At 37.9% G+C, this 14,780-nt stretch overlaps 1 protein-coding gene across 12 annotated transcripts in view; it reads right to left on the reverse strand.

Annotated features, from left to right (window-relative positions):
* The window catches only part of gramd1bb (GRAM domain containing 1Bb), a 100,487-nt gene that overhangs the window by 20,792 nt on the left and 64,915 nt on the right, over positions 1-14,780 (reverse strand). For 8 of the 12 annotated variants that reach the window (XM_016662847.1, XM_016662845.1, XM_016662849.1 and 5 more), the window contains 4 exons: positions 7,938-8,148; positions 5,385-5,405; positions 3,689-3,712; positions 773-793 (listed from right to left, as the gene is read on the reverse strand). In XM_016662847.1, coding sequence (XP_016518333.1) covers positions 773-793; positions 3,689-3,712; positions 5,385-5,405; positions 7,938-8,148 — 277 coding nt within the window. The remainder of the gene's footprint in view (positions 1-772; positions 794-3,688; positions 3,713-5,384; positions 5,406-7,937; positions 8,149-14,780) is intronic. The other 4 variants (XM_016662850.1, XM_016662848.1, XM_007575940.2 and 1 more) reach the window with 2 other exon arrangements.

A 14,780-nucleotide genomic window follows, 5' to 3' on the forward strand; every position in this document is an offset into this window, starting at 1 on the left:
GGCTGAAGAAAAAAATTCCCATGGCATGATGCTGCCACCATCACATTTCATTGTGGGTAATGAATACTTAGGGTGATGTGAAGAATTTGATTTCCAACCCGCACAGCAAAAAGATATAATTTCTCTTCCATTTTGCAATCATGTGCTACCTTATGCTGGTCTGTCACTTAAATGCAATGAAGTAGTTTGAGGTTCTAACAAGACAACATGTCAAAAAAATCTGTATAAAGGTTTGAATATTTTTGCAGAGGACTGTAATATTGACCGAGCTGATCAGTCTCATACCTGTTCTGACACATTGTCTTGACCTAACTAACGGTGTTCTTTTCAGAGTATAAAATTAGAGCAGTGTGAAGAGTGGCTGCTCAACAGAAGACCAGGGAATAGTGTCAAAACTAGCTTTAGCACACCACCTAGTGGTCCAAAAATAAAACCCGGATAAAATCTATTCTGTTATTCAAGAGGAAGGCTGCTAGGCAGGATACCAAAGATGAACTGTTGTGTTTATGTTGATGTGCGCCTGCTGCCTTTTGTGGTTACTCTGCATTAAAAGGACAACTGTGGCTCTTTCTAAAGCCATGTTAATCCCTGTCTTCAGGACAAGTAAGCCAGTAGTAGTTTGGTACTTGAACTGGACTAAGCACAGCAAACTCGCATAAAGGAAACTCTCCATGCATGACGCAAATTCGTACACACGCACACACACCTTAAATGATGAACACGCACAAGTAAAAACTGTACAAAAAAGAAAAAAATGCAGGAGATGACTTACGTTGTACCAGCTTTGGCTCTTCTGTGAAGAGAGAAAAAACAGGAAAGATTTCAGGTCTATTAGTTAATAACAAAACAAATTAAAGGTTCACTTAAGTACCACTGCTTTAGAAGGGTAAATTTTCTAGCTTTCATGTATAGGAGAAATCAAATAGTTTTGCTTAAAAAAAGCCTATTAAAACACGCATAATGAATTTTTAATTTTTTTTTTTTATTTTTTTTACTTTTTATAAATAGCTAAAACTTGCTTTTGTCAAAGAAAGATTTTAGACTAAAGACACATTTTAAAGTTAAATCGTTTTTTCCTCAACAGCTTTTTCTATAAATATCACATGACATTCAACCATGTAGTGCAGAAATTATAATTTATGTTCTTTGGCTGTAGTAAAATATGGAATTGTTCAGAACCAGTCACTTATACTTTATCCTCTAACAGTTCAGTCCGTTACAGTTTTCAGACAGCAGAGGGCAGCAGAGAAATCTCTAACAAAGAACATGTGCTTTAAATGTTAGAAACCGCACATAGCTTTGCAGTAGAACTACCATAAACAAAAGTCCAAAAGAAAAAGAAGCAGCTTATCATGACAGAAAAAAAAAATGTGAAGGACTGCACATGGAGAGAGGAAAGGGAATTAAATGATGAAGTTTTGCATGACAGACAACTGGTAATACCCGTGTTCATTTCTCCAAAAAGTTCAACATAGGCAAAATGTTTTCCCTGCTTGGAAAAAGTTCTCAAACTATAGTTGGAATTTTTACACAAGGGTCAAAGTGACGCATTATAGTTTGCTGAAAACTTAAACTGGACTTATTACTTAATATGACTTAAAACATGCACTGCCAGCTGAACAAGGCTAACGGTTGCCATGAAGCCTTAGTTATTTTCTGTTGGTGCCATAAGAAACAGTGAGCTGCAGCCTCTGGCCTCAGGCCTAGCTGTGACGATCGCTGAGATAATGTGGGCTAATCTGATTTGAAGGTGACAGAGGCATGAGTGTGGAAATACTTGGAGGCCAGTGCAGGGGAAAGATCTTCTTGTATGTTAAAGGGAGAATGTTTGATTTTGTGTTGCTGAGTGTTATTTAACCAAGAGACAATAATTATATTGTGATTGAGTATAAATGGTCCCTTTTAAATGAATTAAACTGATAATTGAAGAAAAACATCTCCTACTCAACAAACAAACAACAAAAACAAAAAGAAAGTGGGTGTTCTTTTAGGGTGGGTAATGTCAAACTATTGCAGTAAAAATAAGCCCTCGGTTTATCCTTTCAAATACATGTGCTACTTGACAAAGAAAACCAAAGAGAATTGATAAATGGTACAGCAAGTGGCAAAGATATCCATTACTGATGTGTTGGCAACACAATAACAATGTATTTCTTGACACTGGATAAGGCAAGTTGTACAAAAGTTGTACAATAGGAATGGGTGGACATAACTTTTATGCAAATACATTTTCTGCTGTTTATTTCAATGACAAAAATGATGATGATAAATAATATAAGTGATTGCTTATCAAATTGCTTACTTCATTACACCAGCTACATAAAGTTGTGCAATTATGAAGCTAAAAAGCACATGGTAATTCCAATCAATCATATTATTTAAATATATATTTTTAAGTGACGCTCTCATGAAACCGACAGTTAAAATAAAGTTCAAACAGCAGCTGTAACATTATTATTTTTTTTTTGTTATAATGATAATCAATACAGTAATGTTTATGTAAGTATATCTTAGTGTTTTGCAGACTTGAAATTCTGTGAACTTTGTGGCATTTTATGACTCAGTAAGACAAACTTTCCGTACAATGGTTATTAATGATCAACATAAGAGCAGGACTTTCACAAAGCAACACTAACAATGAAAAAATATAAACACATTCATTTGAATAATTAGCATCCTAAATGGCTAATAAAACATGGCCCATAATAAAAAATAAAAAAAAAATCAATGAATAGGTTGATTCATTATCGGCTGGCCAGACTGAAAACCACATTTTCCCCCCCTTGATCAGCTTTGATTAGTAATGGGGATATTAAATACTGACCATTTTTGTCTTCATTCATTATGTGTACCAAAGCTGAGAATTTCCACCATTTTTTTCTGCAGTAACACATCAACCGGAGGCACTTTGATCCACATCTTGTGTGGTTACTGTGTAATTACTTTAGTTCAGGTCAAAACTATTACCGCTATCAAAGAACTTGCAGTCCCTTTTTCTCTTTTATGTGTTAGAGCTTTTAGAAAATCAAATTAAAATCAGACATAATCAGTATCAGCTGGTCAGTCCACAAAGATAATTGGAAATTAGTACTATAGAGAAAAAAAAACAGTTTGGTGAATCACTGGGGTTTACCTTCATTTTAAAGTAATGCTTTGCTGGATTATTTAAGTGCTATTTTCCCCCATAAGCTGGATGTGTGGCACTAAAAGTACCGCTTTGTGTGGAAACATGAACAAGTGGAGATTTGATTTTAGCTATGGTCCAACATATTTTGTTCTACTCCGTAAGAATGCTATAAACATTCTTCATAATTTCACCTGTGTTGATAAAAAAATACAATGTTCTTTGCTGCTTCTTGGTAGCAGTTGCCTGTAAAGTTTACAGGTAAGCACATTAAAAATTTAAAACTGAAAATAAATAGTCTTTGGGGGAGTGTTAAGAAGTTTTCTTTCCCAAAGTCTGGAAGACAACTGGATAACCACCAGGTGCTAATGCCGTTTCTACTGGTTAGCATTTCAAAGGTGATAGGATAGGAAGTGCTGGAAAAGACAGGAAGGAGTCACACTGTCCAAGGGAAGTCTTTGTGGACAGAGCTACACTACAAAGAAAGAGTTGGGCTGGGGGATTTATTAAAGGGACAGCAGGGTTTTTTAGCAGGTCAGGTGAAAAAAAAGATAAAATCCTTACTTTAATCAGATTAAGTCTGTCATACTGAAAGGAAATTACAGAGAAAACCAAAAGTTAACCAAAGCAGTGAGTAGGATGGACACAGACAGACATGGAAGATGGGAAAGTAAAAGGTGAGACTTAAAGTTTTTATGCAACTCTAAGGATAGTAACTACAACAAAAAAAAAGCACCGGTCGACGCAGAAAAATCTGAGCGCATAACTAAATTTGACTGTTCATGTAGCTGGTGCCGTTACATGAGAAGCCTGATTGATTTTTTCTGCACCACTGTCACTCCTGTCATGATTAATCCATTCTCATGGTGAGGCACAGGCTGTCTGTTTCTGCTGAATGCACTCTCATTTGGATTGCATTAGGGTTAGGATGATCGGGCTCACGTTGCCAGGATGACCTCATGCTTTTATGGGTCATGTGACCACCACAGTGGCCCAAAGAGGTCTTAGTTGGGGTACTGCAACAACACAGCTTTTGACTGTAGCACAGAAAATGAATATGTGTTTCGTTAGCACGTGTGCGTGTGTAGGTGCGTGTGTATGTGTGCGTGTGTAGACTTTCCAAGTGCACGGTCACAAACACACTGCACTGACCAATATGAGCAGGACACCTAATTTCAGTATATATATAGTACAAAGTTATGTGACAGGTTTCTTGAGTGAAGAGATTGTTTCTTAACCAGCAAATACGTGATCTAAAATTAGAAAGAGTAAGACACTGCAGACCTACTAAGACTTGAACTTTCGGGGAGGATTGCATATAAACCTAAACACATTCTTCCAACTGTAAAACATGGCAACATCATGCTATTGACTCCAGGAAACTGTTAAGTAATGCATCCCATACTTGCATTAGGAAAAGCATCATTCCCCCTGCACGTCACACTTATTTGACACTTTGTTTTGATCTGCTCCATAAGATCCATAAGAAATTGCAAAAGTTTATGATTGTTGTGAAATCAAACTGGAAAAAGTTCAAAGTATCTGAACATTTTTGGGCAATATTGTAATTTAAACATACTGAAATATGACACGTTTTTTTTTGGTGCCTTTTCAAGAGAGATTTTTCAACCATATGCTACTAGAAACAGAGCAAATTCCTCATGAGGTAACATCTCGGTTTCACAAGTGATGTAATAGATTCTTAATAAATATGTTGATTTTTTCTAAGATGTTGGATTTGCAGGGTCAATATTTATGTGGTAAAGAAGTTATACAGCTTTAATTACCAAAAAAGTAACAGCGATTTAAGTGAGTCAAGAGAGGTAAAGAAAAACTGCAAAACAAGGGATGGAGAAGAAAAGGTATTTAGAGAAATTTATACTGTGGATCTAAAAATGTTTAATATTCTACCTTCTGTACAAACATTGATTATATTACTGTTATTCTCTTCCAATTAAACTAGCATGAAAACACAGACTGACCCAGAAATACTGAAACTTCCCGTTTACATTACAAATGCTAAAGATATATAAAACAGCATAAGACAATTGCAAACTATCCATACAATGATAAAGAAAGGAAAGTACAGCATCAAACAGAGGAAAACGAAAAGTTCCCCTGCTACAGTTATGGACTTACAACATGGGTTAAAGGTAAAGAGGTGAAACACTGGACATTTTCACAAGACGTCACACAACACAAGTGGTGTAGGAATGGGCATAGAAAAGTTGGAGAGACAGAAAAAAAGAGTAATGCTTACTTTGGAAAGTCGCTTGTGAGACTAGCATGCAAACAAGAGAAGAACAAAGCAAAATCAGATAGAAAAATGTAAGCAAAAAAAAAAAGAAAGCAGAAAGAAACAACAGAAGAGGTGAGCAGTATTTATCAGATGAAACATGTTATCATGTGACATGGAGCAGCAGCAGAGAGGCGAAGAGAGAAGAAGTACATTGTGTTGAAGAGGCAACAACAATTTAAAGAAAACACAATCAGAGAGTGATTTCTAACATCAGTGATGTATGAGGTCAGGATGGATGAATTAGGCTTAGGTAAAATGAGAAAACACACAGCATGACCATGGATGTCTGTTAACTTATTTGCAGAATGATGTAAATAAGACAGAAAGTGTCATTTTGTATTGTCTACAATTTTTTCCTTATGTCTTTGAACTTGTTCCTTCAAGGATGTTTTGATACTACTTTTTATTCATGGTTTTTTCTGAAGTCAAACTATGACTCAAACCCTCTCCTCTTGAAATACATCAAAAACATATTCCATCAAGATGCATCACTTCTGGCAACACAAAGGATCGATGGTAGCCTTTCTTCTTGGGACAAATGATTCTGCAGATAGACAGTAACTGTGCACGAGTCCGAGAGGATTTAAGCCTGACCTTGTGGGGTTTTTTTTTTTTGCACAGGATAATATCCCAATATCCGTAAGAAAACAGCTGCAAATATTGGGCAAGGTCTGCACTGGCGGCTGTACTATTCTGTGTCATACTCCTCAAGAGAAAGTGCTTGATGGACATTCTTAGACATACTGAAACCTAGTTAAAAATCTAGACAAGCCCCTGTAAAGCTGCTTTGTGTTAAACAGATATAAAGAGCTTGAATGAATGAATCAACATTTCTATCCCTGCAAAAAACATTTAGTCCTGACAGTAGTGTTTGATAGTATGTGTACAGCTACTGTCTGCCACAGGTCGCTAGTGCCTGGAGGCATATTGCCCTCAGTGTGTGCTTATCACACACGCACGCACGCACGCACGCACGCACGCACGCACGCACGCACGCACGCACGCACGCACGCACATATATCTGAGTGGATGCCATTCTTAATCCATGAGATACTCTATACAGTTGAGATCTGGACTATGTTTTCCTTTGAGTTAAGCTTACTGAGGCCCCTATTATAGTAGAGACTATTATTTCTAGGGCCCACACCACAAAAATCACAGTAAAATCACAATATTACAACCATTACAAGAAGAAACATCACAGATAACTTGCATAGGCCAGCCAAATGTAAACTAGCTCAGGACATCGTGAACCTCAGGGTGTGCACCGATGCACAATCATAATGGAGCAGGATGGAGCCATCCCCATACTGCTTACACAAATTTAGGAGGATGAATCTGTCCAAAATGTCTCAGTGTGCTGGACAATCATATGCTTGTAGAACCAGTCCGCATATGAAGGTGTTATCCTCTTGTGGCCATGCATGTGAAGTGATTAGAGTGCTTGAAATCAATGATTTTGAGCCCCTATCACTGCAACTGAGGGTCTAAGTCCAGCTCCTGAAATACAGGCCCACACCATAATCTCTTCTGAACCAAACGCTACCTTTGGTAAAATCCACTCATGAAAGTGTTGTTCTGGTAATCGAGAAACCCAGACAGATGCATTGGATTGCTACACAGAAAGGTAGGATTCATCACTTCAGAGACCATGTCTCCATGCTCTGGAGTCCAGTGGTGGTTGGTTTCACACCACTGACAATAATGCTGTACATTGGAGTTGGTGATGTAAGGCTTAAGTGCATCTGCTCTACCGTGGAATCCCATTCCATGAATCTGAAAACCTCTAGAAGTTTAGATATCTATAATTACCGACTGTGAAGAAGGCCGGTTACATCTGTACACAACTGGCTTCAGCATCTGATGATCCCGCTCTGAGGTTTTATGTGGTCTACCATTTTGTAGCTAATTTGATGTTTTACTCCAATTACTTCAAGCTGTTATCACTAACAGTTGATATCAGACTATTTAGTAGCGAGGAGATTTCATGACTGGACTTGTTCAGTTAGGCTACAACCTTGTTGCACTGGTTGTAGCCCAACACCCTGGAACTCACAGAGCTCCTGAGAGTGACCCATTCATTTAAGATGCTTGTAGAACCAGTCCGCATATGAAGGTGTTATCCTCTTGTGGCCATGCATGTGAAGTGATTAGAGTGCTTGAAATCAATGATTTTGAGGGCTATTGGAAATATAAAGCAAATATACACTCTTTACACTAAAATGGGGGAGGGGGGGAAGCTGCTGCTTAGAAAGTATAGTAGTCTATAGTTAAGGTAAATTATGTTCTTATTGCTAAGACAACATACTGGCCCATAAAATGTACTACTATTTAAAGATTTACATCCACTCTTTGTAATTGAGCTTAATATGGGTTTAATTGTTTGAAATATAAAAACCTGTTGAGGAAGAGATGCTGCCTGGAGAGAAATTTCTACTTGTTGAACCATTTGACATGTTGTTCATCTGTTGAGAAAAGATGTTAAATTAACAGGAATCTGTCCCCAGGACTCACCTTGGAGTTCTTTCCACCACTTCGCGCCGACTGCACAGAGTACGTTCTCTGGACGACCTGCTCAGGTGTGGAGGGGGACTTGTCGGAGGAGTGGTCTGAACCCTTCTCCACCATGTTCTCACCCTCCTGGCTCTGTGGTGTTGGAGAGCGCGAACGTTTACGCAGGACTGGTGAGCAGGTGGGCGAGCTCTTGTTTGAGTTACTGGCAGTGCTGAAAAACAAAAAGACAAAAAAAAAATTCTGTTTTAATGTTTTTTTTGTCTTTTTTTTGTAGAAAAAGTATGCATACCATTATAAATAAATTGTCATTTCACAATTGAAAAACATTGATAGGCCAACTCGAAGTAGCATATAACTGTGAAGTGAAAGAAAGAATACATGGTTTCATTTGAAACAAAAAGTCACAGGAAGAGAAGGAAGAGCATGCATCAGAATAGCAGCCAGCAGGCCCAAAGTGCCTTTGGAGGAGCTGCAGACTCTGATTTACCCTCTATGTGTGGCTCTGCTCTGCTGCACACCCTAGAAGTGCTCAAAGAAGCATGCGTGGGGAAATTTGAGATTGCCAGTGCCAAAAAAGGATGAGTGGTGTCATATAAAATGCTGTTGTTCTCAACTTCCAAAATTAATATTTTTTTGTCCATTGTGTCTCACTTTGTTTTATAAGTTAAACATACCTAAGTAGACTGATATCTACTCCAGAAGCAGATCAAAATCAGGACTTTGTGAATCAGAGTGAATCAATACTACCTCTCACCCAAAATCAGATCTAAAACAAACACCATTTTCACATGACTTACTACAGATCGCATTAAGCTTAATAGGCTTGAGGAACTGTGTGCTGACCATGCCAATGGGATCTAAGCAGAAAAAAGAAGTCAACAAAAACAGCTGTGCAGTAAAACAGCTGAGAAAAAAAAATTAACAAGACAAACCTAAGACTTTTTCTCACTACTACAGATAAATGTGAGTTCTTCACCAATCAAAAGACTTGGCACAACATCCGATAGTGTTTCTGCTAAAGTCAAATCATATAAAATAGAAAGTCTGGGAATCATTCCACGTCTTTCTTTTACCCCAATGAGTCATGAGTTACACTCGAAGCCCCTGTGGACGGTGCAACAAAGATTAAGAAAGAGATACTGAATTGTTCTCTTACAAATGATAAGCAATGGCGTGTCCTTTTAAAAGGCTTGTTTTTTTTTAACTTCCTAATTTTGGATATGTTAAGATGTTTATCTTAAAATATACATGATTAATGATCCATAAAAAACAGAAAGATCACCATCTGCAATTCAACAATTTCTCTGTTTAACAGACACCTGCAATCAAGCGCAACTATAGCTTAGCAAGAAGTCGTCCAGATCCAGAGAGAAGCTAACAAAAGCCACTGTAAGTGATCTGTGTGACAGCAGGCCTGCCAGGACCCAGCTTCTTGGCATGATATTATGCAAGCCCTTACATCACTGTTGACTAGTGGCTGCTGTGACTGGTCATGAATTACTGATCTGCTCAACTTCAGTGCAGATCAGAAACCTGAATTATCAGGAGCAAAGCTGGCATCTTCTGCCTGACTATTACGGTCTGCAGACAGCTCATGGACTTCGAGGACACAAAGACATAGAGAGCTCAAGTAAAATATTTAAACTTACTGGTTCCTACTCAAAGATTTTTTTTAACTGTATATTACAAATAGTTTCCACAGACATGCCAGTAAATAGGAGGACACACGTTAAGAGCAAAACCAGTGTAACATTTTGCAAACATGTCAACTGTCTTAAAAAAAATTAAATTGGCTTTTGAAGTGTTAAGGGTGTCTCTCCATTCCCGATGAGCCTTTATTTATACATCTCAGATACTGTTTATAATTTCTTACAACAACTTCTGCATTCGTGGCTTATATCGTCTACCACTACACAATTACTGCCAAGACAATTTGTTTACCTCATATTCATGATGCAAGAATGTCTGAGCCAGAAGAACGAATGGGATTTCAAAAAATGACATATCATGTGCAAGTTGAGTCAAACTTCGAAGCTAGGTTTAGATTATTGAGCTCCGCCCAGGTTATAGAGAACGTCTCGACAACGCTTAGGTTGGTATGTAAATCTGTAAAATTTCTTTTTGCAGAAAATTAATTTGTGAAGGCTAATGTCAAGTTTTAGTTTTGACAGACTTCTTTGGAAAACATTCTTCATCCAAAACTTCAAAACTACAAGAGAACACTCAAAGTCTTTTTGGAGGTGCATATTCTTTGTTCTGTAAAAAACAACTAATACTAGATATTTACAAAGACTGTATAAATATATTTATAACTGTTTTGCATCACCGTCTCACATTTAATCCAACTAAACATTTAGTTTACTTACACTGACATTACTTTGCTTTCAGGGAGTTTGGGAAAGCCAAAGTAGTTATGTTTGGGCTTCCAACATGTTAATTCGCAACATTTGAGTGAAACAGAAGCACAGCTGTCAGCATATTTTAAAGCAACACCTCAAACACAATCAGGTGGGATCAGTTATCATATCAAGAAGAAAACTGCAAACTACCAAAGGTCTGTTTCATCCTTAACATACTTGTACAATACAGAAAGGAAGATGCAACTATAATTTAAGTGTTTGGCCATAAAGAACACTGTTAAATTTGGAGGAAAAGGGAAGAAGCTTGCAAGCCTGAGAACACCAGGTGAAGGAGCTTTGCTGTGGGATGAATTGGTGCATTGACCAAAACAGATGTCATCATGAAATAACTTTCTGTGGAATTAATGAAATAACACCTAAAGATAAGGATAACTTTGGGACAAAACACTGATTAATTACTTAACTGACAGCTCATCTTGGCTTGTTATGTACAAAATAAAATAATATATTTAAATAAACGTAACAGTTAAAGCACATTTTTACTGGCTCAACTGTGCACTTTGGGTTATAGCTAACAAAGCACTCGTAATTCTTTCGTCTCATGCTGACAGACACGTGTCCTCCGGCACAGAAACACCCACTTGATTTTGAGCAGGAGAGAAATTTACAGATCACCTCTCCTTTCCAGATACATGGCAGCAAACAATGGAAACACAGATCCGTCATCAGCATATGAATGACTCAACCCGATCAGTCATTCACACAACAGTTTGCTCTTTGAACCAGCAAGGTAAGTGTGGAGAGAGCGAAGATGATGCTGACGCTAGCCTGCAGCAGCGCAGACAAAAGCATCTATCACAAAGGCTTTGCTGCGAACTGCTGCAGGAAACAAAAACACCGACTACCTGAGTTTTTTTTTGTTTTTTTTTGAGGATTTTCTCTGGACAGGGGGGCGGGGAGGGGTATGATAATAACAAATAAATAAGATGTTCTGAAGCTCTAAAAACTGTACATAGCTTCCTCTGTGCGGCACCTGCATGTAACAATAAAAATATGACATAAATGTCATTACTTGTTTGCTTCCTGCAAAATTAAAAGTGGTGACACTTAGAAAATCTATTAAGCAGCTCTCCTATGTGCTGTAGAGGTCTAGAGGTGCAATAACTAACTGACCTGAGGGAATTGGTGGTTTTAATAACAGAATACCACTTAGTGTGTGAAACACATGCTAACAACGACCAAATGAAGTGCAGAATTGAATCTCACAACAGTGAGATAGACAGACAAACAGATAGTCAGACAGACTCCACAACTACTTGTTACTGATAGATTAATACAAAAGAAGAAGATTCATTCAGTAATTAAATGTAATATTTTAGGTGTTGTAGACTGGTGTTTTCATAAAACACATTACGTGAAAACACAGGTGACCTTATTTTGGACCCCGGCCTATTTTTACAAAGTCGGGACAAAGGATACAACAACAACAACAACAACAACAACGACTCCAAGCGATAAAGAAACAAAACAATCCAGAGGGGAATCTATTGATTGTAGATTTCTGAAATATGGTAAGTAGTTTTATAGAACTTAAAGACAAAAGAGTAACAAGTAGGGCTGCACAGTGGCGCAGTTGGTAGAGCTGTTGCCTTGCAGCAAGAAGGTTCTGGGTTTGATTCCCAACCCCGGTCTTTCTGCATGGAGTTTGCATGTTCTCCCTGTGCATGTGTGGGTTTTCTCCAGGTACTCCAGTTTCCTCCAACATGACTGTCAGGTCAATTGGTTTCTCTAAATTGTCCCTAGGTGTGTGTGTGCATGGTTATGTGTCTCTGTGTTTCCCTGTGACAGACTGGCAACCTGTCCAGGGTGAACCCTGCCTCTTGCCCAGAACGTTAGCTGGAGATGGGCACCAGCAACCCTCCCAACCCCACTAAGGGACAAGGGTGTAAAGAAGATGGATGGAGTAACAAGTAAAAATGCTCTTTAACCTCCACCCATTCAGACACTGTCTTCCACTTTTTTTTGTTCTGTTCTTTCAGAAATAGTTAATATCTTGTGATCATAGGTATACAGACATCTTAATTGAAACTTTTCTTCATGTTTTAGCCTTTTTTTTTTATTAAACCCTGCAATTTATGAGAGTGTAGTAGTTGCTCTGCAGATGTTTAGAGCAGATGTTCGCTGCCAACACACTGAGGGCATTAATTTAAGGAATTAATCAAATGTAATCTTCACAAAAATATGCGGTTTCTAGAAATGAAAATTTACGTAGCAGTTTTCTAGTAATACCCACAATACAAACCTCATTTTACAGCACAAGTCACATTCACCCATTCTTAAAACACACATACTGGTAAGAAAGTGGGGCCCCTGAAAGTGGGGCCCCTGACTAAAACTATTTCCCAGTAGCTGTTTTTTTGTACTATCTCTGTTCAAGTTTACAAATCTGAATTTTCTCTCACTGCCTATTTGTCCCTCTTTTAAAGCAATTTTCACAGCTAAAGGAGAACATAGTTAGATTTGTATTGTACTAGAAGGGTATTCAGATTTGAACTGAAACATTTGTCATTATTGCATGTCAAGGCAAATTGTGCTTCTTCATGAATCAGGAGAAATTTTTCCAAACCTCTTGTTCACTTACGATTAACCTGAAATGAGTCATATGAAAACATAGTGAGATTAGCCTAGTGCGTCAAATGAACACATCAGTAAGGGCAAGTTTTGAGCTTACTGCAGACTAATGCTGTATGTGTTGATGTGTTGAGATATTCCTTTTATGGCCAAATAAAAGAAGTTATGTGCATCTTAGGTGACGTGTTTACAGAAAGAGCTTTCTTTAAAGAAGTCAATGTATGTTAGAGCAATGTTTCGAGACTGCCCTTTACAAACTCCTGGTGTGAACAAAATATCTGCGGCTACAAGGAAAAACAAATAAAGAGACTGCGGTGTCCAGAATCTCATTGCGAGGAAGGTAACGCTAAAAAAGTCAGCAGAAAACTGAGTGACGCTGATAAAGTGAAATGTGCTTTGAGTTTTCAAGCTTACATATGCAACTGGTTTGATTGAAACTGGAACCTGTTTTTGACAGATGCATAAAACTAAGACATTTTTTAAGAGGAAAACTCAAAATGTTCTTGTTTTTTTTAAAATAACCATTTCAAATGTACCTGTCATGATATTGCATGTAATGCTTGACATCAAAATTAAAATAAATGATGCTTAAGGATTAACCTGGAAATGAGGGCAGCTCATCCTGGCAACACTTTATGGTCATTCAGTCAGAGCTTTAGTAAATATGGGAAAGCCTTTGGTGCAGCATGCACAAAGATGTGACGCTTTTCTCCTCCAAGGGGAGAGCTGTGTGTGGCCACAGGCACTGTAACGCAGACAGAGGCAATCACTGTTGTAACCCAATAATCAAATAACAATAACAAATGGATCTCCCATAATCTTTAGGCTCTTTTTGTCAATCAGGGGCCTCTAGATGGGTTTGCAGCAAAGACAAAGAAATGAAGTTTCAGCTTAATGCATTGTTTTTCTTCTTACTTCTCTCTTGATTACGCAAGTAGGTAGAGCTGAAATAACAGGCCAAGTGACTCTAATTTACATGACAATTTTGTTAGCTGTTGTGGGGCAATTAAATTGCCAAAAATGGGCCACTGTGGCTCAGTGAGTAGAGTAATTATCTTGGAATCGGAAGGTTGTAGGTTGTAGGCAGTTTCCTCCTGCCACATGTCGATGTTGGCAAGGCACTTAAACCCCAAGTTGTGTGGGTTTGCAAGTGTAAATGGTGAATTCTGGCTCCAGTTTAAAGTGCTTTGAGTGGTTACTGTTACTGGTAAATTCAATCCATTTACCGGTCACAAGCATTATCTAAATAGACTGATTGTGAGTCAGAATTGACCCCATTTTGTTTTCCAACAACAAACACACCATTAACACATGTGGATGAGAGCAGCTGTTTTAGGAATTGATTATACAATTTGAGTAAACAGAAAATAGGAGAGAATTAAGCATACAAGCAAGGATTGAAAACCCCAGAGTACCAATACCACAAATGACAATCTATATGAGCCGAACCAAACCCTGACAAGAACTAATTTAGAGCTAATTCTAAACATAGTTCATAGTGATTATATCATCAACTATCAACATGTATTAATTTTTCCTAACTTGGGTAAGCAAATTCTTGCTAAGGGTGTACTGGCATACTAGTCCTGACATATCCTTTTATACAGTGTGATTGACTTGGGTCCCAAAATCTCGTGTGCAAAGCCCAGATTTTTACAGAAGAGCCTTCAAGCTTTCAGTCAGAAAGAATCCTGGCATGTCTGAGTTATTAAAATGGTCAAGTTCTAACAAACAAACCAAAAAAAAAAAAAAAAAAAGGGGAAAAACAACGTTCCACTTTGTAACAGTCTTTTCATTAAATAGGCTGTAAAGCCCTAAATCCTGCCGGCTCAGTCTGTCCAAACGTTCGGCT

The sequence above is a fragment of the Poecilia formosa genome, unplaced genomic scaffold (genome assembly GCF_000485575.1).
Source record: "Poecilia formosa unplaced genomic scaffold, Poecilia_formosa-5.1.2 Scaffold392, whole genome shotgun sequence".
Lineage (NCBI taxonomy): Eukaryota > Metazoa > Chordata > Actinopteri > Cyprinodontiformes > Poeciliidae > Poecilia > Poecilia formosa.